Source organism: Centruroides sculpturatus, unplaced genomic scaffold (genome assembly GCF_000671375.1).
Source record: "Centruroides sculpturatus isolate CEXI.00-Female unplaced genomic scaffold, Cexi_2.0 scaffold372, whole genome shotgun sequence".
In the NCBI taxonomy this organism is placed as follows: Eukaryota; Metazoa; Arthropoda; class Arachnida; order Scorpiones; family Buthidae; genus Centruroides; species Centruroides sculpturatus.
Window position 1 is genome coordinate 280033 of NW_019384553.1, and position 26758 is coordinate 306790.

The following is a 26758-nucleotide window of genomic DNA, read 5'->3' on the forward strand; positions in this document are numbered from 1 at the left end:
AGCGTGTCCCGTGACGTAATTCGCGCCCCCCTCGTAAACGACAGGGGGAGGAAGAGCGGGGATTGACGACACTTTACCTTATGAAAGAGACGTCGTCGTATCTCCAACAGCGAAGGAGGTGATTAACCGGAATGTTCACGCATCTACGAGAATATATAATGCAGGATTACTGCATTGTCGCCATTGTTTGTGTCGCAATATTACTTATCTGAAGACATCAATTTCTGGTTTGATGGCGAGACGACCAGAAAAGGCATGTGCCAATATGACGCGTAACTTTACCCCCGAGTCGATAATAAGGTATCGTTTGAAAGGCATTTATGTTAAACCCTCGTCTTAAGGTGGTGTTTGTTTAACGAAAAAATTACCCCCCTCATTCCGGACAATCACTTTCTTATGCCGTAATGATGGGGATTAGTAGGACGTGTCGCGTATTTCCCCCGTGTTTCCCCTAAGTACTAAAACTCTAACACTTATAAAAGATGTGTCTGTATTTCAGACGTGTTTCGAAAGGTGTTGGCACGTTAATAAGTTATTAATGTGTTAATATTTTTAAAAATGCATCCCTAAATTGAAAGTTTAAAGACTATTTTCGGGGTTGTAAACATTAAAGTGCTGTATTTTGGGAGGCATAAACACGGGAATGCTCTATTTTGTTACGCGCTAAACACAGAATTGTATTTTTAAATTGTTCTTCACTTGTATATATTTAATATATTCGCGTTGTTGCTGGTGAATAACACACTTATTACTGGTGTGCGCGCAATGGTAGTGTTAAAGGTGTTCGAGACGTCAACACGAGCATCGGTAACTACTTCAGTCGATATCTATGAATATTTTACTTAATCCAATCTGTGTCTAGGTCCATATTTGCTATCGCCGCGCCCTAATTATTTAAGCTAATTCTTTAGTAAAGTCAATTTATGTAAATGCTAAATTACGCGATTTTGTGTGCAATAATTGCAAAAAGTGAAGGCATTTTAATAAATTTATTGCACTGGTTTATATGAACATAATTTTTTAATAGGGGATGCTTTAAATGTTCAAAACAATAGCCTTAAAAGTCGAGCGCGATACACCTGTCGCAAACCGTCGCATCGTCTCGCGTTTAAATTATGCATAACTTACGTAAGGAAGTAATTATATTATTAAATACTACATACTAATGAATGAATAGATTCTTGTATGCAATTATTAATACACTGTTTTTTAAAGATAACATTAATATTGCATATAATCTACTTTCCGCTCAACATTCTCTTAAATGACATCTCAATCTATTTGAATAACGAAGAAATTTAGAGAAAATAAGACTAAAACATTCATTAAAATGATGTCGTTTCCCCCTAATTTCAACTGAAATCGAATAAATTAGTCGAAAATACTCGCGTATTTCTGTATCTGGCATTTAATACCACGCTTCGTCGTATAACCCTCAGTCCCGTTCTCCAGAAATAGGATTAACGTGGCAGATTACCCCGCAGAAATCGTTATTCGTACATTTAAAGTGGGCCTAAATAGGCCTGGTAAAATTCAGAAGGCATTCTCTTTCTTAATGTTACCACACTTCATCTAAATCTTGCGTAGAAACTAGGCTTATTATTCAATATCTACCTCGCGCACCCCCGTAATAAGTCTATCGTCGTTTAAACAAATGAAGAACATTGACGATACAAAAGATAAGTATTATTTTTGTTTCTACGCGTAGGCCTCTGTCCGAATATCTAGCGTAAACTTGTTCGTCCCCATAACTTACCATACCCCTCTACTCGTCAGCCTTACCTAATCTAGTCTTTATCATTTACTAATTGAGCCTATATGTAGCCTATAGGTTCAATATAGAAGCGTAAGACGTTGGGCCTACTTCTAGAACACGCCATTGTTTACCTTCTAGTAGCATCCCTTCAATAGTAGTAGTAGATCATAGCAGATGCGTGCTAGAACTCGTGATGCTGATATGATATTCGACTACTAACAATAATATTGATGCTCTTATACTAACATTAATGCTACTAAGTATACATATGCCTTTAACAGTAGAGTATTGACTTTTGAATTGAAATAACGTGACTTCCAGTTTACATTAGAAGTTCGTATGTAGTTAATCGGTGCCTCCTGCCCTTAAGCTTTCCATCTATCTAACTTCATTGTCGAGATTAAGGAAAGACGGTGGCAATTTATAGATATACAGTTTTGCAACCCAACGATGCTACTACTAACCTAGTAATTTTCATACCAACTGTAGTATTAATGGAGTTTTTATTCTAATTTATATCAAATAAAACATGTAAGACAGCATAAAATGTGATTTACGCCCCATTCCTTTTGAGTTTAATTCATAAAAGATACCCGATACTAACGCCTTTAATGCTTTCTTTCGAGTTATAAATTCATTGGTAGGCTCTACGGCATCGATAATGCCTCGTATAATGTTTTTTTTTCTAAGAAATGCACTTGCGGAAGAACTGCACTTTATATTCGTGCAAAGATATTTTGCTGCGTGCGAGCAGTTTTTGCAAATTTAGGAGATTTCGTTAAGTAAATTATCGCGTTGTACGGACAATACGAAGCGTTGTGGTGTTAATTTACCGTCTTTAGCCGTAGAGAAACGCCCCGAACAACAAATATTGCAAGAATTTAGTGTGTTTACTTGCGTAAGATGTGCAACTGGGTGCAATATCGTTGATGTAGTAGTTAATTAAAAAAGAGGTAAGATATTGTTGCTTAAAATGTCAGTAATCGTGCGGTGCGCGTTAGTTTTAAAACAATTTTTCTTCATTTACGAGATCGTTAAGGTGGTGTAGACGTTAAGTTATAAAATTGAGATTAAGGAGAGGAGTAAAGTGTGTCAACTTTTATAGTCGACCACCTGTGACACCTCACTCTCTTTTAATGCGCTAACTTAGAAAGATTAGAGGATCCCCAACTGTTGCCAGTCTCTTACGTGATTTACACACCGCGTGTTGAGAAACTCTCCGTTTACTCTGTACGTCGTTCTGTTCAACCTTCCTCGCTTACAGTCTGTAAGCCTCAAGACCTATCTACGTTTTTTAATACGCGTATTGCACATCTATTTAAAATCTTCTCTGCACATATATTTAGAACCTTTTCTACAGTCTGTAAACACGTTTTCTTGTGGAAAAATTATCTATTTTTATAGTCCAAATATTGCCTATTCTATATTTACAGTTTATATGTTGTAAACCTTTTTCTACTTACAGTCTGCACGATAATAACTCATTTCTTAACCGCATACTAGAAGCCTCTTCTATACTTTGAGATCCTTCTTTGTTTAAACTATTATTACCATCCTATTCTCTGCTTAATTTGCAAGTAAGAATGACTATTCTCCGACATTCAAAGATGCTCCGGAGCAAACTGTGTGTGGTAACAACGAATTTTATACGTTTAAAACATGTTTTGTGTACAAATTCGTATAAAAATGGAGTTAAAGTATAATTAAAATCATTAGAAAGAAATTAAAATAGATTATTTAATTAATTCCACTTAAAATTTACTTAAAACTTTAGTATAAAGCCTCGTAACGTGGCGCAATTCCTTCTAAATCTTTTAATTTACCGCATTAACACAGGTACGAACACCGAGAGCGAACATCAAACCATAAAATTAACTCATTAAAGAGCGGAAAAAACGGGGATTACGGCATAAAAAACCAGCCAAAAAACACATTATCCGATTAATTAGCATGGCTAATGAATTTTAAACGCATTTAATTGCCAAATAAACACCATTAGAAAGGCATTAATTATATGTTTTTGAATCTCTCTCCCCGGACAGACATTCTAACAGCTACCGAGAATAATAACAAGTTGGCATGCGATACTTTAATATATAAAAAATTCGATATTAAAAAGTACCGGAAGAGGAAGTGACGTTTTTTAAGTTTTATTTTTTGAAAGAAAAAAAAAGTAAAGCGCTAACGCATATTACCTACCTGTTACGCATGGGTTTGTTAGTAGTTGGGTGCAGAAGGGATGAGATTCATCGCTCGGTGTCGAGGGACGAGTGCCGGGGGTGTCCAATGCTATTAAAGTGAAGGAGTCGATGTGAAGCGGGTGAGAAAAAGCGCCCCGCTGCACCTCCTCCGTTCTATAGGAATATCCCAGACGTTTGACGTCACAAGTAATCTAACGAATTACAGAGATTTTCACTGGTTGGCGGGAACGACGCAAATCCCTTTTTGAAATTTTCCGTAAACCCTCGCTCTATAGGTCGATATAGTTAGCCATGTGTAATAATTTACTCCGACACGGTCGGGAGGAAATTGCTTTTCCTCTCCATTTTCTTTGTGAATTTTATATATTTTTTTATAGACCGAGCGCGTAAAATCTTCTTGAAATATTTTTTCTTACTACGCCGAGTGTTTATTTTTATTCTTTTCTTAAAAAAAAGAATTACTCGTTTCACTCGGAGCGTTTAACGCGCGACTTTTAAAATGGCGTATGATAAAAAGAAGTTAATTAATTACAATTTTTTTTTCTAATTTCGTAAGGGGGCGTTATATTTAGTTCGCATTATTATCGTTAGATGGCGACTGTATCGATCGGCTCCATTATCATTTTTTTGTTTTAATATTTCACGCTCTTACAACCATTAAAAATGAATTTTTCTTTAATAATTAGGATTAAAAAGCAAACTGTATTTTTAAAAATATTTTTTCGGCAATTTCAATCTGTTTTCCTGCTAAATAAGCCTAAAGTCCCCTATCGGAAGATAAAGTATTGAAAAGTAAACGAAATTAATCGGTAAGAATTATTATTATTTTTTTTAATTTTATAAAATGAAATAAAATAATTTTTGCGAAAATAATTTATTTTATTTAAAAATGTTAAAATCTTTAAAAGTATCGTCTGCAACTGATGATGCAGTAACCATAGCAACGACTGTTTAATCATGTCACCATCTTGGACTTCCAGCATCTTTATCGGCATTTAGACAAATTTACTAATCAAACACTTTAAATTAAAAGTTGAAAAATGTTAGAGTAAACTTTTTAAAATTAAGAAATTAAAGCTCATAAAAGCTTTAATTTCTTAATTTTATAAAGTTTACTCTAAAGTATTTATGTATTTAAGTGATGTTTCTTAGTTGATGATGAAACTTTCCTTACTAGAACTTAGTTAACAGAGAATTTTGGCAGGAAACTTTTAAAATTTAATTAATAAACATCAAATTATCAATTAAGAAACTTGCAGGTATAATATTAATAAGTTAAATATTTAAAAAAAAACAAGAATAAAGTCTGTAAAGATGATGAAACATCAGGAAGATGATGACCATGAAGCATAATTTATCACTTATGAATGATATTTTATGTATTAAATTGATTGTAAATTGTACAGATTATCAATTTAGGTTGCTGCTGCATCTTTTTCTTAACTAAGCTTGCTTTTCTCTCTCTGTAACTTTCGGTGTTTATCGCATCGAAGGTCTCTTAAGGCCGAGTTCGCCAACAGAGTTGAGAGTCAAAGTTGAAATCAATCAGTCGGCATTTGTTTTACTTTTAGTACACGAGTTCCGATCGGTCGACTTCGTCTGTCAACTCTTTGTAAGCGAATACAGTGGTTGAGACTACTGTTTACTTTTTTGAAATTGTAGTATATAGAAAAGCATTAAAAGATTTGAGAAAAACAGACTCTTTTCTTAATACACACAAGAAACATAATTTGGATTGCCACTTTTAGATTTTCTAAGTAAAGGACAACGATGATAATATGAATGTGGAAAATTATGTGTTGGGAAAACCCCAGTTTAATATGCCACAGGTGAAAAGTTTTCAAGGAATATCCTTTGACACCACAGAAAAACTCTTTTCGTAAGATTCTCTATGCAATGGTTGAGAAATCAGGTAATATACTCTGGAAACCCTAGCTGTCAATATTAGGAATAGTTTTGTTTCGTTTTTCCTATCCATTTCATGTTAAGAAGGACATTTTATCACTAAGTAAGGACGGAAGGAAACTAAATTAACAATAAATGTAATGGATGAAGTCCTAAAAATGAGGTCTAAGCTAAATGGCTCTGCTATCCCAAGACCTGTACTTTTTTGTTGATTCTGAAATAGTGGAAGAATGTCTAGATTTTGAATGGTAAGGTGTGAAGAAGGTTAAACTTTTCTGAGATGGCAAATAGTGAGATGATGATGGTGGTAATGGTATACTTAAGTTAAATATTGACAAAAATAGCTAATTATCTCTAATAATTTGTTATATTTTCATAAATTACAAATATATAATTAGTATTATGCTTCTTGTCCCATTATTATTAATTATTCAAGCATTATAATTATAATTAGCTCTTGTTAGGACTTATCACACACTATTGAGAATTCACTCAGAGATTGATGAACATTAAATATTTATTTAAAACTCTAGTTACAAATAAATATTTAATGTTCAACAATCTAGTAGTGAGTTCTCAATAGTGTGTGATAAGGCCTAACGAGAGCTAATTATAGTGCTCGGATAATTAATTACAAATATATAGCTAAGATTTTACATCTGCCGGGTGCATTGATACCCACCAAGCTTGGCTGTAGGTCATCTCTATACGAGAGAAAAATCCAAATGAACCGGGAGTGACTTGTCACAAGTATGAAATCACTACAAAAGAAGAATAAAAATGCTTATATAACTTGAAGTTTGAACTTGCTGTATGCTAAATGGTAAACCATAACAAATTAAATTGTTTACAAAATGTTTATATAATGTACAAACTACAGGTTAAGTGAACAGTTAAGAGCCTTTAAAAAAATAGAATCAGTTACTTATGGCCATAGCTAAAGCATTTGGCACCAGGGGCAAACTTAAATACATCATCTTTTGAATGAACCTTTCATTACTCTGTTACAAATTTAAAAATCATAATAAACACTCTATATTGTATTTTGTAATATAATTTTCATACTTGTACATGACATTATTTTATGAATTTATTAGTTTGTCCATGTAACAATTTTGGAATTTTGTCACCTTGTCATCTTGGCACGGGTTGCTAGTTTCATCTGTCTAAACCGGAAGAGACATCGAGAAAACTTGAGTAGAATGTCTCATAAAAGTCACTTCTTTTTTTCCTCATATAATGATGATCTACAATTGTAGAAAAGGGGTAATGGGGTAAGGGTTGAAATAAAATCTTGTCTAAACATGTTACATAAAGAATACAATTTATATCTGATCTTTATTTCTTGTTTAACCATATGTTTTTTTTTGTATAAAAAAGCTGTACTTCTGCATAATTAATTTGTATTTTCTCTGGCCAATTTCTGTTAACACATGTCAGCACTTGGTTAATTACCAATTTATTTCTTTTGTTAACTTGTTTTCAGTTTATTATAAGCTTCTCCTTTGTTTTTGCCATTAATTTGTGTGCTTGCCATCCAAGTTTCAATGAATTAAATAGCAATTAGTTAATTATTCTTCACAAAAAATGAATCATTCACAAAACAATTTTAATTTGATATTCCTTTCCTATTTAATCATTTATATTATTAATAGTTATTACTATTGGTTAACTACCAGTTTAAGATCCTTGGTTTAAATTAATTTACTTCCAGTTTAACATAAGTTACACTTTTGTTTGGTGAATTTGTGTCTTCTTGGATCAGTTTTCCATTTTAATCACACTGCAATTACAAGCAAATTATCTCCACTTGTTAATTCCTAATCTTCATAAAATATATAATGCTGCGAGAAACAATTTTATTTTGATACTTATTCCTCATTTAGCCGTTGACATCTTTCGTCAAATAATTAATGACTGTTGCCATCAGTTAATATATTACTAGGATCATCTCATTAATCCTACCAGATGATATATACATCTGAAAGCTTATATTTGAATTAATAGAAAAGTGTTACTAGTTATAACTAATATATTATTACTTTGAGATATTTATTACAGTTTATTTTTTAAGAGTAAAAGTAAGTCTAGGTACAGAAGAATTTAAATAAGTGAATACAAAGTTGCAGTACTAAGATATGAATTTTTAATATAAAATCTATGTCAGTCACACTAGATAATTGTTAGAACTTGATTAAAACATCTAAAAAGAAATAATACAGTATAACCCCAATAAATGTATTACACTACTTATAATTCATAACAACAATGCAGTGAATGTACCAGGTAACAGTGGAAGAGCTGGTTTGGAATGTGAATGCAAGTCGCTCACCCCTCTTCAACTGCACACATCCTGTCTATTTAGCTATTGTCAGTGTGTTACTATATTTTTAATAAACCTTTATAAGTCTTCATCTTGAATATTGAAAGGAGCAGGTAAAGGACGAGTGTGGTAGTACACAGTTTGTCTGAGTTTTCATTTATCCAACATTAGCATTGGTCCACACTAACTCAGGTAATTGAGATTCTACTAAATGCTGTATACACTGAGAGAACATGGTATCTACACTGAAAATTTGTATTAACTGCCATATCTCTATATTATAATTATTAATGTTTTTTCTTGTTTTATATAAAAACAGCTTTAGTTCTACTACTAAAACAAACTTTACTTCCTCTTTCTTTAAACGATACAAAGAGACTTAACTCTGTCCTCACACTTTCTTCATAGATTTTTGGCACCAACCAAATACAGCACCCCCTGTAGTTTTCCTTGGTTTTTGCTTACAAATTAAATACTATCTCCAATAATTATAAGCTGTTCTGTGATAACTGAAGTAATTTTTAATACAGTACATTATGATTAATGGGGATGAGTTGAATAATTAGAGGCTTCATTTGTACATTCAGTTGTAACAATAATGAATAATAGCTTTCCATTTATCAATATGAAGAGATAAAAGTTCATAATGCTTTAACTTGATATCCTCACATTTTGCTTTAGAGCAAAAATTGAAAGATAGATACAAAATAAAAAGCCTTTAACATTAGTAATTTAGTAAAAGTACTTATTATTAAATTATCAAAACAGCAAATAATACTTTTGTTCTCTGTATAATGGTTAACTTGTGACAAACTCAATTATCATCTCATGAATTGTACAAAATACTAGCTGCAATCCTGCAAACAATTGTAAGAATATAAGCTTGTAGCCTATGTTGTTTTGATACATAGTGTTTTATATTGTAAATGATATCTTGTGGTTAATTCACTACAAAATATGTTGCTAGTGAGACAATATTGTGGTGTTATTCTCTTTAGTTTATACAAGGAATGATTAATAGTAAAAAAAAAATAAAAATATTATTGATTACTTTGAATGTTTCTTGTATTAATTTATAACTGTTCTTAGATACAGGATGACCAAAACGTTATTGTGCAGTGAGAAATTTGTAATGACATTAATTTATCATTTCACAATAACTTTTTGGACATTGTACAATACCATTGGTCTTCTTCTGGGAATCTTACACTCAGTATTTTAATGTAGCTAGTGGTTTTGAAGAGTAAATCTTATCTCCAGAAATATTAGGTTTTCTTGATTTATATGATTCTGCTTGCTTCTTTGGTGAATTAATGTCTAGAACATATTTTTAATAGGAAATTTAAGAAAATCTGTTCTATCAAATGTAACTCCTTTTGTTAGAACAACTTGTACTATATTGTAGTGATGTCACATGAGCTATTCAAGCTATCTAATTCATAAATAGAATGATGATAAACAGTAGCGTGCCATGACATTTGATGATAGGGAAGTTGTGTTTCTGTAAGAAGCCGATTTCCGGGGGCAATCAGTTAATTGAGCGTCGGTGATGCTCTAGGCCAGGGGTCGGAATTAGCGGCTTGCGAGCCGCATGCGGCTCTTTGCATAGACATTTGCGGCTCTTTGGACATAAACTCCAATTTCATTTCACCTCATTTCACCGCAGCCTTATAACTTATGAGTTTATGAGATAGAACCACCGAACAAACTTCGACTTGTTCTCCTTCCGCACATGACCACACTCGCGTTGATCAATATGAGTCGCATAAGAGTGGTAGCATTTGAAGCATATCTATATATATAACCCATTGAACGCGTGTCCGTCCATCCGTGTAATGTTATGCCGAAAACGGCCACTAGAGGCGCCCCTGTCGTGTGTCGTATTTCGCACATTTAAATTAACATGCGGCTCTCTGGTACTTTTGTTATCCTGTTTTCATGACAATTTGGCTCTTCTCATTTGACAAACTGCCGACCCCTGCTCTAGGGTCCAGTTGTATTCATTTTGTTTGATAAGCCAGTAAAGACTGTAGACTTCTCTAAATGTATTTTTAATATCACAATTACATTCTGAATCGCTAGCCACGATATAAGGGCTAAAATTTGAAAAATTATAAAAACTTACTCGGTGAAATAATGTGTGGTGGATATACATACCTGGTACAAAATATTCTTCAATTGTATGAACATACTTTTAAAGAAAATTATAATTAAATATAGCTTTGTAAAGAAACATACATAAAAATAACATAAAATGTTCTTTACTTCTTAAATCTTAAAACAATCCACTTAGTCAAATAGCTCCCTACCAGTGGCTAATGGATGGAATCAGAGACAGTCCCGGTAGGTGTGCAGTGCATGCATGAGGGCTGCCAAATCCTGAGGGTGCTGATACTGGTTAATGTCAAATGCCTCTTTTGTTGCATCACTAGTATACCTCAAAGGATGCGATAGGATTGTTGTAAATTTTAAACGTTTCTTGCCATAGCTGTAAAAATCTAAATATGTTAAACTTAATAGATTGTTTGTCATTTGTTTTCTAACTAATTCGTTTTAGGACCAGGTGTCCATGGAAATTTCCAAAATTTACAACTTTTCGGTCACTCTCATTGAACTGGAAAAATTTCTGTCTTTATTACATCTAATACAGTACAGTAGAGTCCCGAAAACTCGGCACGGCACTCGATAACCCAGCAGTCCAGATAACTCGGCCATATCCTGGCAGGGTGAAAAAAACCCCTAGTTAATATTCATTATAGACAGCTTTATGCCTCATAAAGTATTTTTCTGAGGTCTGTCTTATCAGGTAAATTACTGTACACTGTGTATTCATTAATTTTCATTTTCATGTAGTAAAGGCTCTATGCCTTCATAAAGTACTGTACGTACTTTTCCTTTGTTTAAGGGTATTTGGACAGTTTATTCACTGTTATATTCTCAAGCAAACAATACATACACGTACAGTAGTATTTTCTGAGGAAACACTCGTACTTATTCTTTTTTAACCCCATTCCCCATAACCCGGCATTTTCACAAACTCGGCCACCCTTCAGTCCACATTAGGTCAAGTTTTCGGGACTCTACTGTATTACCAAGAAATCAGTCCCCACTTACTTGGCTACAGATTGGTTCGGTTAAGCTTTTGTTTTAAGTAAAATTCTGGTTATTTTAGCAGGTTTTTATTTATATCCCTAATTCCCTAATCTCTTAATTATTTAACTACTTGTTAAGTAGAAATAAGTCGAAACCAGTTACTTTGTACTCGAATATTTGTAGTCTTGGGAAAGAAACGGAAAGACAAATTTTTATGACAACAGATACATAAATTGTAAATTTAAGGAAAATAAATTCTAGAGCATTTTTTGTACCTCATGCATCTTATTCACTAAATTTAGTTGTAAATGATGCTGCCAAAGTAACAGTTAATTTTTTAACATTGTACAAGAATTGTACACGTTTCTTTCTGCATCCCATTATAGATGGGACATACTAAATCGTAATATCACTAGTTTAACATTGAAATCTGTAAGTAGTACAAGGTGGGAGAGCAGAATAAATACATCAAATATTTAAATGGAATTTTTTTTAAACTCCTGTCAACTATACAGAACTATCATAAAAACGTACCAGTAAACTCCTATCGGTTGGGTTAAGTTATAAATCTACTTGTGATTCACATAATGGGACAAATAAATCTAGCGGGCAGGCTGCTAACAGCCCATAACCGGTCCTGGATAGAATCATTGGAAGTGTTATACTATATTTTGGTGTGTAGCATCCACCAGCTAAACTGCAAGGTTGGTGCTCTGTAAAGTACATGTGCAAATGTGTATAATCTGGCTGCTTTACACCATTCAGATATTTTCACTGTGGAAACTGTCCCATATTCCACAATACAGCGCTTCCATTCCGCCACTGATATTCAAATATACAATTGCAATCTTATCGTTTTTTTCACACGTAATATAGAAATTTGTAATAATATACATAATATGGTTGTAATAAAATATTAATTAATTCAAAGTATGTTAAAATATGAAAATAATTGCAGAATATGTATTTATATTTTAGAAAATACAATGGAAGCAGCGCTTCCACTGCTTCCAAGGATGGCATGTCACTGATGTTAAGTGATGAAACCAATTAAACAAGTAAATACATGTCAATTTGCATATAAGATATAAATTTAATATAAACACATAAAACAATAGCTGATAATGTCTATTTTGATCTTATAATTGCATAATAAAATCTGAAAATTAAAAATGCAGTTCACCCAGTTTTCGAAAAATAAAAATTTAATAGTATATAATTTGTGTTGTTACAATAAATACAATTTCTTCTAAAAATAACAAATTCATTTCAATTATTGTTTAACAAATGCCGTTAAAACTTCCAGACACTATAAAAATATACGTTCATTACTAAAAATATTGTTCCAGTCTACAAAATTTTGTTACAAGAAGGATCAGTCAAATGAAAACTTATAAAATATTATTTTATACGTAAATAACGTAAGAGGACTTCCTATCACTTGAAAATAGCAGTTGGATGGAAATGTTAAGAACTATTTGGCACTGGAATTTTATTGCAGCGAGATAATGCATGGCCCCACACTGCCCACAAGACAATCAAGTGTCTTCATTCTTCATTGTCTACTCTATTCCCGGATTTTGCTTCAAGTAATATTTTTGGACCCCTGCTTCCCTCAATTTCACTCACAAGTCAACAAAAGTTTAAGAGGCAATGCACAATGGCTTCACACAGAAAATCCAGGTACAGTACTAGTGAAATGCCAGGGATGTATTGAATGTAGCAAGTATAGGAAATATATTGAAATAAAGGGAACCAAACAATTATTTTAAGGTTTTCATTTGACTGAGACTCTTAATTTAATTTCTGGTCATCAAATCAGCTTGATGATAGTAAATTAATCATACTACTGATAAAATTCTCATATTAATTGTTTCTTAAATTCAGGGTAAATCTGTTTGAGTAACTCCTTCTTGTTCACTTTTCCCAGAGCATTGCGCGGCAATTCTTTCAGACAAAGAAGCAAAGTCGGAGCAGAATAGGGAGACATTCTTTCCTTGCACCAGTTTCGTAATTCTGGGAGAGGCATTTCACTTTTGTCTTTAGTGACGATAACGGCTGCCACTCTTTCGCCCCAGGTGTCGTCGGGAACTCCCAAGACTGTACACTCTCTAATGTTGGAATGTGACAAGAGATGACGTTCTACGTCCAGAGCACTGATTTTGTATCCTCCACTTTTTATGATGTCAGTAGAGGAACGTCCCAAAATTTTATATATGCCATTTTTACATTCAACAGTATCTCCTGAAATGAATAGCAACTAAATTCATGTCATACCTTGGAGCTTCTATCTTTAATCTTAACAAATTTACTATGTGAAAATAGAATTACAAATTTAACTTTAAGCAACTTTTTGTTAGGGTTCTAGTTGTATGCATAATTTATGTAATTGTCTATACACCACACATGGTTTTGTTAAGGGCTCTGAAAAATGGATTGATGGGAGAAGGCAACAAAACACTTGGGCAGTCTGCCAAGGAGAAATGCGTCGAGAGGCTTTTCTATGCAAAACGGCCCATCTTTAGGTGCTTGACATGTGAAGAAAACCTGGAAAACTTCACATGGCTAGCCCATTCCATGTCCACAAAATGTAGTGTTATGCAGTGCCATAACATTCCTTACATGTTTTACTAAAATCAGGATCCTCAAATTCTTAATCATTATTTAGCTCAACCCTTAGGCTAAAGCCCCAAAAAGTCGAGCCCCCATAATAGTTTATTCTTCAGTGTCCCAAAGATGTAAAGCTATCACTGACTAAAAGTGCAGTAACTCTACATTGATAACAAAGTAGGGATGCCACAAGAAAAAATTATTAAGGTGAGGGTTGCCATATTAGAAAAAGGGTTGAAAAATGCTGCATTACACTATCATTAAATGTAATGTGGCAGTAACTAACTACATTTCACAACCAATGATCGCTAAGTTGAGTGCTAAGTTGTAAACTAATTAAAAGAAGATATTTTGGAATATGATGTGTAGCCTTGAAAATTTAAGCAATAATTAACATATAGAATTCCATATACATTATTAGGTAAGCAATTTCAATGTGAGGTCAATCCCATCACAGTGCCAAAGAAACTAAATGACTGCCAGCAAGAATTTACCATACATACTACTGTGATCAAAAGTATTGGGAATGGTTCATTGAAACACTTGTTTTCTTTGTAAGATTGGGGATTTTTCAAAATGTGGAGTGTAATTGAGCAAAGAATATGATTAAATTTTCTATTTAATCATATTCTGCTACAAAACATTGGAAATTTTGTTTTTGCAACATTATTAACATTTGCCAAGCCTTTGGTGATGACAGTCTATAAAAAAAAAATAAGATGGTACAAGATATTCAAGGAAGGCACAAAACACGTCAAAGATGAACCTTACTCTGGAAACCATCCACTTCCACTGATGAACAACATTTCACTCAAGATATAGTGCTCAATGATTGTCATTTAACAATCAGGGACATTATCAAACATGTTCCTTTATCATTTTGATCTTGTCAAGCAATTTTAAAAGATCATTTGGGTTTGTGGTCACTTCATGAGTCATCTCGAAAATGTTGAATTTGTTAGAAAGGCCAAGGAAGTGCTTTCTCAAGGCAAATTATTCTTAAAATACATCATTATGGGTGATGAAACATGTATCTACATATCTGACACTGAAACAGCTTGACAATTGAGTGAATAGCACTCAAAAGATGAAGCAAGACTGAAAAGACCGTGTCAAAGTTGGTCAAAAATTGAACTTGTGTTGCTTGTTTTCTTTGATTATTGTGGTGCCGTGTATCACAAATTCTTTCCAACAGGCCAAACTGTCAACAAAGAGTATTATTTGAGGGTTTTGCATCCTTTGCATAAGCAATTCATAGAAAACAACCCAATTTGTGGCCAGAAAACTCACAGACCACAATAATGCACCCATTCATAAATATAGTTCTACAAGCTGTATTCACATGACGTGGCACTGTGTGACTTTTTCCTATTTTCTTAACTAAAATTTTCTCTTCTTGGTCATCATTTTGAGTTCATTGATGCCATAAAACAAAATTCACTGCGAGTCCCAAAGGGATTTCACAAAAACAACTTTAAAGCCACATTTCAAGGACTGGGAAAAAGTCGGCATAATTTCATTGCAGTGGGATGGGATTATTCAAAGGGGACAAAATAAATTTTGATGAATAAATTCAAATCTTGCATTTTATTGAACCATTCCTGATACTTTTTAACCATGGGATATTTATGTGTTTTATGAGAGGGCCTAAACATATATCTGTTCTATAGAAAAAAAAAAAATTTTAAATGTGCATAAATTAATTTTCAGGGAAATTTACTATTGACAAAAGTTAGTTAATTCACAAATTATTTATTTACCTGTTTTAAACCAACCATCTTCAGTAAATGACTCTTTGGTTTCTTTTGGTTTATTCCAGTATTCTTTAAACACATTATTTCCTTTGACACACAGTTCACCACTCTCGTCCCCATCTTTCGAATCTTTCTCGGATCTGCGTATGCAAACTTTGGTACCTTTGACAGGTTTACCAACACAACCTAAAGAGAAACATTAGGACAGTTTTAGAAATTTTGGCTGTTTGGTTCTTATTATTCCACTTGCATTCTGCAATTATTTATGTATGTTTATATCTGCCATGAGAATCCAGATTCTCATTTATGGTGATGTTTCTTTCCTGGACTTAGCAGCCTCAAGACTAATGATATATATACTATTGTGTTCAATTCTCTTAATTACTTAATTTTAGTTCTATCCCACCAATGACCTACCTGGAATCCTTTCTCCATGTAATGGATTTGACAATGTCATACCAATTTCTGTCATTCCATATCTCTCCAACAATCTGTGTCCTGTTATCTCTTCCCATCTCTCCATTACAGGCTGAGGCATTGCTGCAGATCCACTTGCCATCAATCTATTAATAAATATTCATATTTAATTATAGTCTTTTTTTATACAGTAATTAAACTGGAAGTAATTGATAATTAAAGATTTTTATTAATCAGCTTAATGGTCTGTGTTGATTTTACTGCAAACTGTTGATATTACAAATCTGTGATTTGTGGCCCTGCAAATCACAGATTTGCAGGGCCACAAAGTCAGAGTTAAAAATTGCTTTCAAGTTCATAAAAATGAACCTTAACCAAACTTAAACAACAGATTGCAAAGACAGAGTATGTTAAATGACATTTAAAAGCCGAACGGCATCTAGATGTTAGCTGGCTGAACCACAGTTTAAAATGTGTTGCAAAGACAACAGTCGTCTATTTCTGAACGCCGTCTAAACGAATCTCGACAAAATGTTGGCTATTACTCCCCCCTCTCAACAGTTATTTAACCAATCAGGTCATTAGTTTATGATGTCAGAAAAAGGGCGACAAACAACATGTTCAAATCATGCTGGAATTTTTCTGAAGAAGAAAAAAGTGTCCTCGCAGAAATTATAAAAAATTATCCTGCAGTTGAGGAGAAAGGTTACAACAATTATATTCTGGGGATGAAAAAAACTGCATGGGAGATGATACAGAATGAATTTTCTTTGTCGTTTCCTTGTCGGTCTGCTCGCAGCAAGACCTTATTATTATTATAAACGGTTTCTATCACTATACAAGAAACTTTTAAAATTTATTTAATGGTAGTTTCATAGATACCTGCAATACAGTATAGATGAGAACTCAGATAAGATCACCGGCTACCCTCTGGAAGCTTTTGGTGGCATAAAATCATAATACTGTCAACAACTGTTGTTCAGTAGTTAATGGCAACCATCTTTCATCTAGATGCTTAATTTTGTCACCAATACAATTTAAAACATGAATAAATCCAGATTTAGAAAATTTATACCGAATTCGAAATTCGTCTTCAGAATAGATTATTAAAGGATTATTCTGATCTTGTATTACCCTCTCTCTCTCTCTCTCCGTAACTGTAGAGATGAATAATTTTCTTGATTCATCCCATTAACAATATTTATTAAATGAATAATATCCATTACAACAAACTTTGCAACCAACAAATGAATAAGGCGACTTCTACTCAAGTAAAATTGTGTCTAAACTTGCTATCAAGGGAGTCTAGAAAGTAGGTCAAATAACTTGTTTCTAATCACTGTCTAAACTGTGGCAAGTGAGAAATGCCATCTCTGCAATTAAATTTTTCTGAACCACGGTCTACCAAATTTCTAAACCACTGTCGGCATCTAAATGTTGTCTCTGCAATCGGCCCAAACAGTTTACAGTTCTAAAAAATAGTCTTCAGTACTGTCAACACAAACCATCAATGTCTTCTATGTGTGTGCATTCTATTGATATAGAAAATATATAATTAATATATTATTTATTTATTTATATTCTACACTGATATATAGATAAAGAAGTTGAAGTCACGGTTGAAGTGTTCGTATACAGACTCCACAGCCTTGCTGATTTAAATGTTTAAGAAAATTGTTAAAACAATTTGAGAAGTACAGTACAATCTCAGTAATCTGGCTGTTTGTTAGTTCAACACATCCAATAATCCAAAGCTAGCCAATTCTCAGATTGTACCAGCAATTGTAAACAGGCTTCCATCAGGACTGTGGAGTCAGTAGAAAACACTCCATTCTGACTCCTGATAATTTTAGTAGGCCGACTCTGACTCCAGAAAAATTAAATACAAAGTCATTTTATGGGGAGGGGGCAGAGGAGCTCATAGGGGATTACCCTACTCTGAACTCGGAAAGGAGCCCTGGGCATTTACCCAAATACTTTTATAGCTAAATATTAAAAATACTAACTATAAAAGTATTTGGGTAAATGCCCGAGGCTCCTTTCACAGTTCAGAGTAGGGTACCTCCCTATGAGCATTTCTGCTCCCATATAATGACTTTGTATTTAATTTTGCCGGAGTCGGGAGTCTGAGTCGGCCTACTAAAATTATCTGGAGTCAGAGTCAGAGTCGGGTGTTTTTTACCAACTCCGCAGCCCTGATGAAAACAGTGACAAAGAATCAAATGACAATGAATCTGAGTCATCTAATGACTGTAACTGAACAATTAAAGATGTAAAATTTATTCCTTATGCTTGATTAACAAATTTTCATTCTTGATTTCCTGGGGTTGGCTTACAATTGGTGTCTGCTTATAATTGAATAAATGTGGTATTTTTATCTTTTAAAATTAATGAAATTAACAATTANCATATTTAATAAATTAAATTGTTACATTTTGTATTTAAAATAAATGAATTATAACAAAATACAAAAACATTTTAAAAAATTAATAAATATAAAATATATTTTCTTTCATTTAAATTAGAAAACTAAATTAAATTTAAAATGCTGGAGTTGGAGTCGACACATTTTTCCCGACTCCAACTCCTCTGGCCAGAAATTCTTCCCGAGTCCGACTCCACAGCCCTGGCTTCCACTGATCCAACCTCTGGTTTCCATTAAATTTAAACACCTTCCTACTAATGTGGCATGTACCAAGCCCAAACTAGGACACAATTTTAAAGACTGGTTCATCATCTGCTCAAATTGATTGCTCTCCTTTTTTACTTTCTTGCTATTTTATGCATGTTTTTGATTAATACAATATATGTAATTGAATGTTTTCTTTTCATATGATTAAGCCATTGAATTCTCCTTACTTTCAATAAACCAGCAATCTTCTTAATCCAACATTGTTCCAGTCCGTTATATATCAGATTACCAAGATTTTACTGTACTTCATAGTGTTTTTTTTTTTTTTTAAGTTTACAAGCATTTGGGATTTGTGCAAGTCCCTGAGTTGCAAATGATTTCTGTTCCTCAGCCTGTCTTTAAGTCAAATTTGTAGGTAAGTCAGAACATGAATATATGGTTGGTATTTACCACCAGTTAGTCAAACATTTGTCTTAGTATAGAGTATAATATTTTATAATTACCTTAAAAATGCTTCAAACACTACTTCCAACAGATAGCTTCTTCAGAAATCAAATGTTTTTGGCCTCATATGTGGCCCTCTTTGAGTCAAACAAGTTCAATTGAATTTAAAACAGCAAATAAATTTTGCAAGATAAGAGACAGTTGAACTTCTACACATTTGAAAAATTTTAAAAAGTCAATGACCAATAACATTTAATTCAGGTCCAACATTTTTGAATGTTTGAAGCATTTTAAGGTATAGTGGGTGATCGGTTAATGAACAGATTGGTTAACGAACAAATCGGATAATGAACACTTTCGCGAAAGATTTTTATGATCGGACAACGAAAACGTTTGGATAATGAACACTTCACTGAACAAACACAAGAAGAAGCAACGTAAAATAACGAATACTGATTGGTCTTCCTTTGTCTTCAGGCAACAATTTGAAACTTTTCAGAGCGTGGAAGACGTCGCCATCACGTTCAACCCAGTATATACTGATCGAATAGTATTCCCCCGAACTTTGAAACTCTCCCATGTAATTCCAGCCTTTTATATTTCTGATAGAAACAATACTTTCACATTTTCTTCTGAAAAAGAGGATTGATGTCAATATCTGCTATTAAAGATCTTTTGAAGAAGTGGGAGGATGTCAGAACAGTGGTCTTAAAATGACATCCAAACCAGGTTTAGGTTAATAGACTTAGGGATCTCTACAATTATAATGCGATTAATTATTTCTGAAAAATCACGAAGAAGACAGAAAAGCAATCGACATTAGTCAGATTCTTTAACCCCCACAAACAGAAAAAACGTGACAAATAAAAATGCAAGACTGTGTATATATGTATTTTTATTATTACATATGAATAAACATAGTAAGAAAGTATATATTTTTTATTTTTTGGGAGTCTCCAGAACGAATTAATCAAATTCCCATAGAAACCTATGGTAAATTGATAATCGGTTAGCAAACAATTCGGATTGCAAACAAAGTCTTGGAACGGATTATGTTCGTTAACCGATCACCCACTGTAATTGATTTACTGTTCCAACTTATATGGAGTTTTAAAGTGTATTGAAATATTTTAACTTTCTATGTATACAAAACACATACAAACCTCTTCAAAATGTACTAGAATATCTTAATTATAATTATAGACATTAATAATAAAGTTGTAATAAAAGTAGGCTATATAGTAGATTGTTTTTGAGTACAGGTGTTTATGACTCGAGGACTGCTTGTATTTAGGCAAATATCACAAAGCCAAAGTGCTAGTGGCCAAGTGGATAAACCTCTGAACACTGGTTTTTATCCATGGAATGCTTGTCACAGGTTTGTGCCTCACCAACAAGCTGGCCACATGGAGTTTTCGGGTTTTCTTTAAGTGTCTAACATCTAAATAGAAGTCAGTTTCCAATAGAAAGTCTCAGAAGGCATCTCTCCTTGCAAATCACATGTTGCATTACCATATCCCATCAAACTGAATCTTACAAAGCAAAATTGACTACTTTCAATTAATTAAGAAGTATTGTTTTCCTTTGATTTTTGTGAATGATATGCAGTTTGCATTATTACTTTTCTGCAGTAATGGTTTCTCCATTTTTTGAGCAGTTGTAGTGAAAAACTTTGGTCCATCTTGCAGTAAGCCATTATTTTCTTGGGATGGTGACTTTGAATAACAAAGTTACAAAACTTACATTGAAACAATTATTCACAGATCATTTCAAGTTGTCATACATGATTCATTCTTCATCATGTATTGCAATATAATCCAAAAATCATTTGTGTTTTTAATGAAAACTTAGTAAAGAGCTTCATAATTTATTATTATTATTGATTAATTTGTGGTATTCATATATGAAGATTCCTCACTTATTTCAGAACAATCGAATAACTTAACAATGATATTTTAATGAATCCATTTCAATTAAATCCTCAAAATATCATTATTTACACTAGATTTGCATTCTCATTTTACTTCATGAAACATTTTTTAAACTATGAATGAACTGTGATATGAAAGTATCTACAGAAATTCACTATATCATATTTACATCTCAGAAAATATTAATGAACTCTCTCTTAGCTTAAACTAATTTTTCTAGAAAATATAACAATACCCAATAAACCTCGCACTGTTATAACAGTTCTCGTGTTAACATTTTCAGAGATATTCTACACTAAGTTATCTATTTTGTAATGGTTATCCTTACCAAATAATTAATATATGATCTCTTTTGATTTACTTCATCCAACCAACTTTCCTTTATAATTTCCTATAAACCTTTTCCAAAATTCTGTCTGTAAGGCCAGCACTTTCCACTTATCACTCAAGTTTCGGGTCCATACAGAACAATGAATATAAATTACTTTTTTTAATTTTCAAAATTACAAAAAAAATCTTATTTAATATAATTGAACTTAGCATGCCAGACTTTTTGTACATTTTATACTCAATTTCAGTTGTAGATAAAACATCTGTACATTACCAAACCTATGAAATTGCATCAGATTTTGTAATGGTGTTTACTAAACTCATTTTCATTAGGATCATAACAGACAAAATAAAAATATACTAACTTACCTTATTTTTTGCAGACAGATGGCTTTCACATATTCAGGAGTAACGCTACTTGTCATTTTTCCATAAAACTGTTGATTATATGCTTCTATCAATTTAACATACATCGTTGGTACAGCCATGTAACAGTTCACTTGCGGCTTTTCGTCAGATATGTTTAATAATTCATTCCAAACCTGTCAAAAAAAATTATTTATAATGTAAATTTTAAAAATTTGTTTTGTTTATAATATCCAAAAACTGTTTTTAAAATCTTCTTACGTCTATTGGATCAAATTTTGGCAGCATCACCACACAGGATCCAATGTATAATGGGCAAAGAAGTGCATAAAATATACCATGTGTGTGATGAAGAGGTAACGAATTTAAAATTACGTCTTCTTTTGTATGTTCCCACGATTCTACGGGGATTTTTGTCTGGACAAACACATTTTCGTGAGTTAAAACAACACCCTTTGGAGGTCCAGTGGTGCCACTTGTATACAAAATCAATGCATTTGATTTCTCGATATTCTTGTCCGTCTCCGGAAGAAACTTGCTCAAGTCCTTTGCTCTTCCTTCGTCCAACTCGATGTCTTTTGGATGTTTTATTTCTAAAATAGGTACATTTAACTGTTTTGATATCGGGTCCACTTTATCTCTTAAGTCTTCTGCCACCATGATGGCCGAACTCTGAGAATTTTCTACATAGTATTGCAGCTGTGGTGTTGGATGTACTTTACTTAATGGAACAGCAACATTTTGAGTTATCCAACAGGCCCATTTTGCAACAATATAAGATGCATCACTCTGACACAGAAAAGATATTCTTTCTTGTGAACTCTTTCCTCTTTCTTTCAGGAGGTCGGATATTCTTTGAGACAAGATGATACTCTGATGCAGTATATCCCTATAGGTGTACTTTCCATATCTGTCAACAATAGCCAGACGTTCTGGAAACTGAAGAGCCCTCTCATAAAAAGGAACAAATGATAATCTTTTGGCAGTGACATATGACAAAACTCCTAAATTTCCAAATTTTACATTATTGAAATGAATTTGTCTCAATACTGTTCTAAACTCCTTTGACAAAGATACTCTGTACAACATCTTTAAGCTGAAAAATAGTATACCATATATTAATTTTGAATTGTGTAAAGTTGTATCTCACATAACTAAACACACACTCACTCAAAATTGATTCTTATAAACTTTTTATCCTTCTATCTTAATTTATTTTAAATTAATATGACTATTAATACTTTTTGTAGTTAAGATTGAATATAGAATGCATTATCTAAACTTGCTTAATTAGTTACGTTTATGAGAGATGACATAATACCAAATGCAGAATTTGACACATCACAGGATTATTAAGAAGTTTATAATAATGTTACAAGTAAGTTCTATATAATCATGTTCACTTACAAGTTAGAACTCTGTAACATTACGACATTTTCATAAGCTTATGATGAGGATACTAAATGTAGCATGTGGCCCAACATTACACCAAACAAGATTGTAATAAAAGCATATTAATAAGCACATTACTTGATAATAGCTAAAAGCATGCATTTAAAATTATAATAAATTCATAATAAGTGTACACAGTTTTAATTTAAATACAATTTAGACATGAAACAACTCGGCACAACATAGACTTGTTTCTTTGATACGGCAATGCAAGTTGATAGAGAAACGTCAAGAAAATCTGTAGTGAGGTCAAACACTTCTCTGCATAGTTGCCAACCATATGCTTCGTCAGTGGACAGGTCACTTTTTCCTTTTTCAGTGTTTTTAAAGAATTTGATATTATTACATAAACACTTTATTTAACAAGTCTAATATAGATGCCAAAGACATTTTATGTATTTTACGAAGGACTAAAGCGAACCAGAACAACATTCTCAGATTTGTTCAATTGGGAAAGAACCAAGATTGATATTTTTGTATGTATGTATGTTGGTATATATATGAAAATTTTAGCTTAAATATGATAATTTTAAATGGCAGATATGATAAATTGCATCTTCAAGTCTGGCAATGTTATTGTCATCACATTGGCAGTTAAATCAGTTATGACCAATTCATCAGCAGAAGGAAACAAGTTTAGTTTACTTTTACAGTTAGACCAAATTATTGAGCAGCACCATAGTTTCTCTGCCCAAAAAGAAGAAACATCTGATTCATAACTTAAGAATATACAGGTCATACAAGTATGAGCTTTCTCAAGAAAAGAAACAAGATGATACTTTGAGATTTGTGGAATTTTACAAAAAGTTATAATCTTTGTAAAATAGTAAGGTTGATGATGATTTTGTCACACAGCAATGCAGGTCCTCCCTTGCATTGCATGGCAAAAGGAAAAGATATTCAGTATAATAAGAAAAAGACAGAGATAGGAACTAAATCACAACCTGAAAACATTGTCCTTAATAATTGCAGTGAAAATCAATAAATTTACTGATACCAACTGTCATAAGTACACTGTAATAAAAGAAATTATTAAGAAAGCAAAACATTGCAAAAAAGGCATATAACAGGAGGCACTAACAGGACTCGTGACACATCATAAATCTAGGTGAATATTTATGATGTGTCTTGTAAAATACTTTTCATTTTTTAAATTGATATTAAATTTATATTAAAAAGTATAAAGCTATTGCCATTCTCTTGACAGCATTTATGGCAATAGCTTTATAAGAAATCATATGCAGAAATAAAATTAAATTTTGTTTATTAAAGGTATTTAATAAAAGCATTGTGCAATATCAATGTTAATAAATATTTTTGCTTTTTATGCTGTCAGCATTTTTATTCAAAAATCAGTGTTTTTTTACCAACATCCCAACTATTCTCCATTCTAAAGGTTGGCTAGTATGTCTCCGCATTGGTCACCAGCCAACTTTCATTAAAGCAGCCTGCAAGCGGAGCAACGGTGTGCACCTTATACAGCCAAATTTCAAACACACACTGCTTAACGTGCACTTTTAAAGTTTATTGTATACGCAAATCAACATTTTAAAATATACAAATTATCATTCAAAACTTACAGATACAAATATGTCAATGATCTGTAACAATGTTGACCCTCAAAAGTATCCCTTCATATGTGGTATATTACCATTAAAGACCACATTTGGATGAATTAATTTCTAGATATCTTACCAAATATCCCGATATCCAGCAGGAAGAAACTAAAATTACTTTATCTACTCTTTCAACTTTGATATAACATGTTTTAGTGTGATAATCTGGTACTGATAACGGTAACAAGGTCACCAAACAACTTGATAACTTCATCTACATCATATAAATTGAGAAATTATATGCAACTCTTTAATTAATGATAATTTTCATTCAAATTCTGCATTCTAACAATAATAAGAATATATCTGTATACAATACTTGTATATCTCGTTCACGCAATGAAGCGAGAGAAACACGTGTACAGGAAATATACAAGTTTCTCATCACATTCGTCACGTATCACGTGGGTTAGCGAGCACCAATTAGCGAATGCAATACGGTGAAGGAGGCGATGGTACACTACACTCGAATTAAATATAGGGAAAAGGTATACAGTACATTATTAATTAATGCTCAGTTTAGTTATATTGGTTACCGTTATATTTAATAAAGAAATAATACAGAAACAGATGAATTAATTAATTTATAGTGTGTGAAATTATTAATAAAATACTTGCTTTTTTAGTTTGTGAAAAATTTTTCATAAAATTATTATTTTTTTTATTTGTTTCACATATCTAGGCGCTCGTAAAACATTAATTTTTTTATTTACGCGGGTGTCCTAAACATACAGACGCCATTTTTAAAAGGATGCGCCACCTGGATAATTAAGCCCTTTAATTTTCCGTGTGCGTTTTCATTAATTTAAATTTATGGTTTTGTAATAAGTAAGACATTGGAAATAATAATTTTTATATTTTATCAATTTAACTGATAAAATTAGAAATTATTCTATCTTCTTGAAAGATTTGATATCCAAGCAAATGGCGTCCGAAGAAAATTATCCAAGGAGGCAAAGCTTGGAGACAAATGATTACTTACATTAATACATTTTTTATTTAATTATTTTGGATTTTTTTGCAAGTAGATTATAGAATACAGTATTGCATTTCAGAGTGTAAGGTTACATACATACATATCAATCACTTTTACGATTATAATTTGTAGAAATTTTACTCCGTTTATAGGAGCCAAATGCCCCGTACGCGTCCTCTGCCGGAACCCGTCTCAGAAGCCATTTGCCTGGATAAAAAGTGCAGGTGGCGCTCCATATAGGAAATTTTCCGGGAAAATTCAACCGTAAGTTACGTGACGTGATTCGAGTAATGGTGCAAATCGTGATTAAAAGGTAGGTTTAGTTAATGGATTACCTTATTCCTAATTAATTTATTGCATTAATTACCTCATTATGTACTTAAAAATCGATCGATATTTTAGTAAGGAAACGGGAGACGTGGCCGAATGGTCCATTTTGGAGCTGCAAGGCGATCTGGAATGCACAAGTGAGCAAGATCTTCGCAATCAATTTGTCGGCGATCTTCATTATTCTAAAAATGTAAGATGAACTTTAACTTTTGTACAATTAATATGTCGGATTTGGCGGGCAAAATTCGAATTGCACTTCAATTAAAATTGTATCTGTTCTTATACAGATACAATTACCGGTAAGATTCTAGCTCCGAATGAGGGAAGAGAGAAGCACCAAATTGTAGACCCTGTGCGATTAAAAAATGTCTAATGAACCATACCCTTCACGGGATATAGTCCCCCAAAATCGGGTCGCGAGGACTATACCTACGTAATATACCAAATTTTGTTTTTTCCGTTGCACAGGGGCCTACAATTTGGAGCTAGAATCTTATCAATTACCCTTGAACCAATTCTTATATTCTATTGCCCCCCTACTGATACATATTTAGAACCATGAAACAACTATGTAAACTACAACTGCTGATTAAGTGAACTGTTTTGTTGTCAGTCCAGATTA

The 26758-nt window shown here is 32.7% G+C and overlaps 3 protein-coding genes across 9 annotated transcripts in view; 1 reads left to right on the forward strand and 2 right to left on the reverse strand.

The window, feature by feature from the left end:
* The window catches only part of LOC111623745 (synaptic vesicular amine transporter-like), a 29296-nt gene extending 25116 nt beyond the window's left edge, over positions 1-4180 (reverse strand). The window contains exon 1 of the mRNA XM_023366442.1: positions 3956-4180. The gene's annotated coding sequence lies outside the window, so the exon portion shown is untranslated. The remainder of the gene's footprint in view (positions 1-3955) is intronic.
* Positions 4181-4630: 450 nt separating this feature from the next.
* LOC111623737 (chromosome transmission fidelity protein 8 homolog) overlaps positions 4631-26758 on the forward strand; it is a 40238-nt gene continuing 18110 nt past the window's right edge. The window contains exons 1-3 of one of the 3 annotated variants that reach the window (XM_023366424.1): positions 4631-4766; positions 26026-26119; positions 26209-26326. In XM_023366424.1, coding sequence (XP_023222192.1) covers positions 26097-26119; positions 26209-26326 — 141 coding nt within the window. In that variant the 5' untranslated portion in view covers positions 4631-4766; positions 26026-26096. Of the gene's footprint in view, positions 4767-25249; positions 25319-26025; positions 26120-26208; positions 26327-26758 lie in introns of those variants that run through there. The other 2 variants (XM_023366425.1, XM_023366426.1) reach the window with 2 other exon arrangements.
* LOC111623736 (acyl-CoA synthetase family member 3, mitochondrial-like) lies at positions 12847-26256 on the reverse strand. 5 transcript variants are annotated; one of them, XM_023366419.1, is made up of 6 exons: positions 26174-26256; positions 22024-22858; positions 21766-21938; positions 16060-16205; positions 15649-15828; positions 12847-13522 (listed from the first exon to the last, which is right to left on the reverse strand). In XM_023366419.1, the coding sequence occupies exons 1-6, from the start codon at positions 26239-26241 to the stop codon at positions 13140-13142; spliced, it is 1785 nt and encodes a 594-aa protein (XP_023222187.1). In that variant the 5' UTR covers positions 26242-26256; the 3' UTR covers positions 12847-13139. The 5 variants fall into 5 exon arrangements, with proteins under 5 accessions (XP_023222187.1, XP_023222189.1, XP_023222188.1 ...); XM_023366421.1 differs by lacking the exon at positions 26174-26256 and adding an exon at positions 25449-25567; XM_023366420.1 differs by lacking the exon at positions 26174-26256 and adding an exon at positions 24910-25041.

Bases quoted from the DNA above. Each gene is read 5' to 3' on its own strand.
- LOC111623736 (XM_023366419.1), bottom strand. From the start codon at position 26,241: ATGGACCATTCGGCCACGTCTCCCGTTTCCTTACTAAAATATCGATCG. The intron at 21,939-22,023 runs GTAAGAAGATTT...TTTTTTTGACAG, and splicing joins CAAAATTTGATCCAATAGAC to GTTTGGAATGAATTATTAAA. The intron at 13,523-15,648 runs GTAAATAAATAA...TATTCATTTCAG, and splicing joins AGATGGTTGGTTTAAAACAG to GAGATACTGTTGAATGTAAA.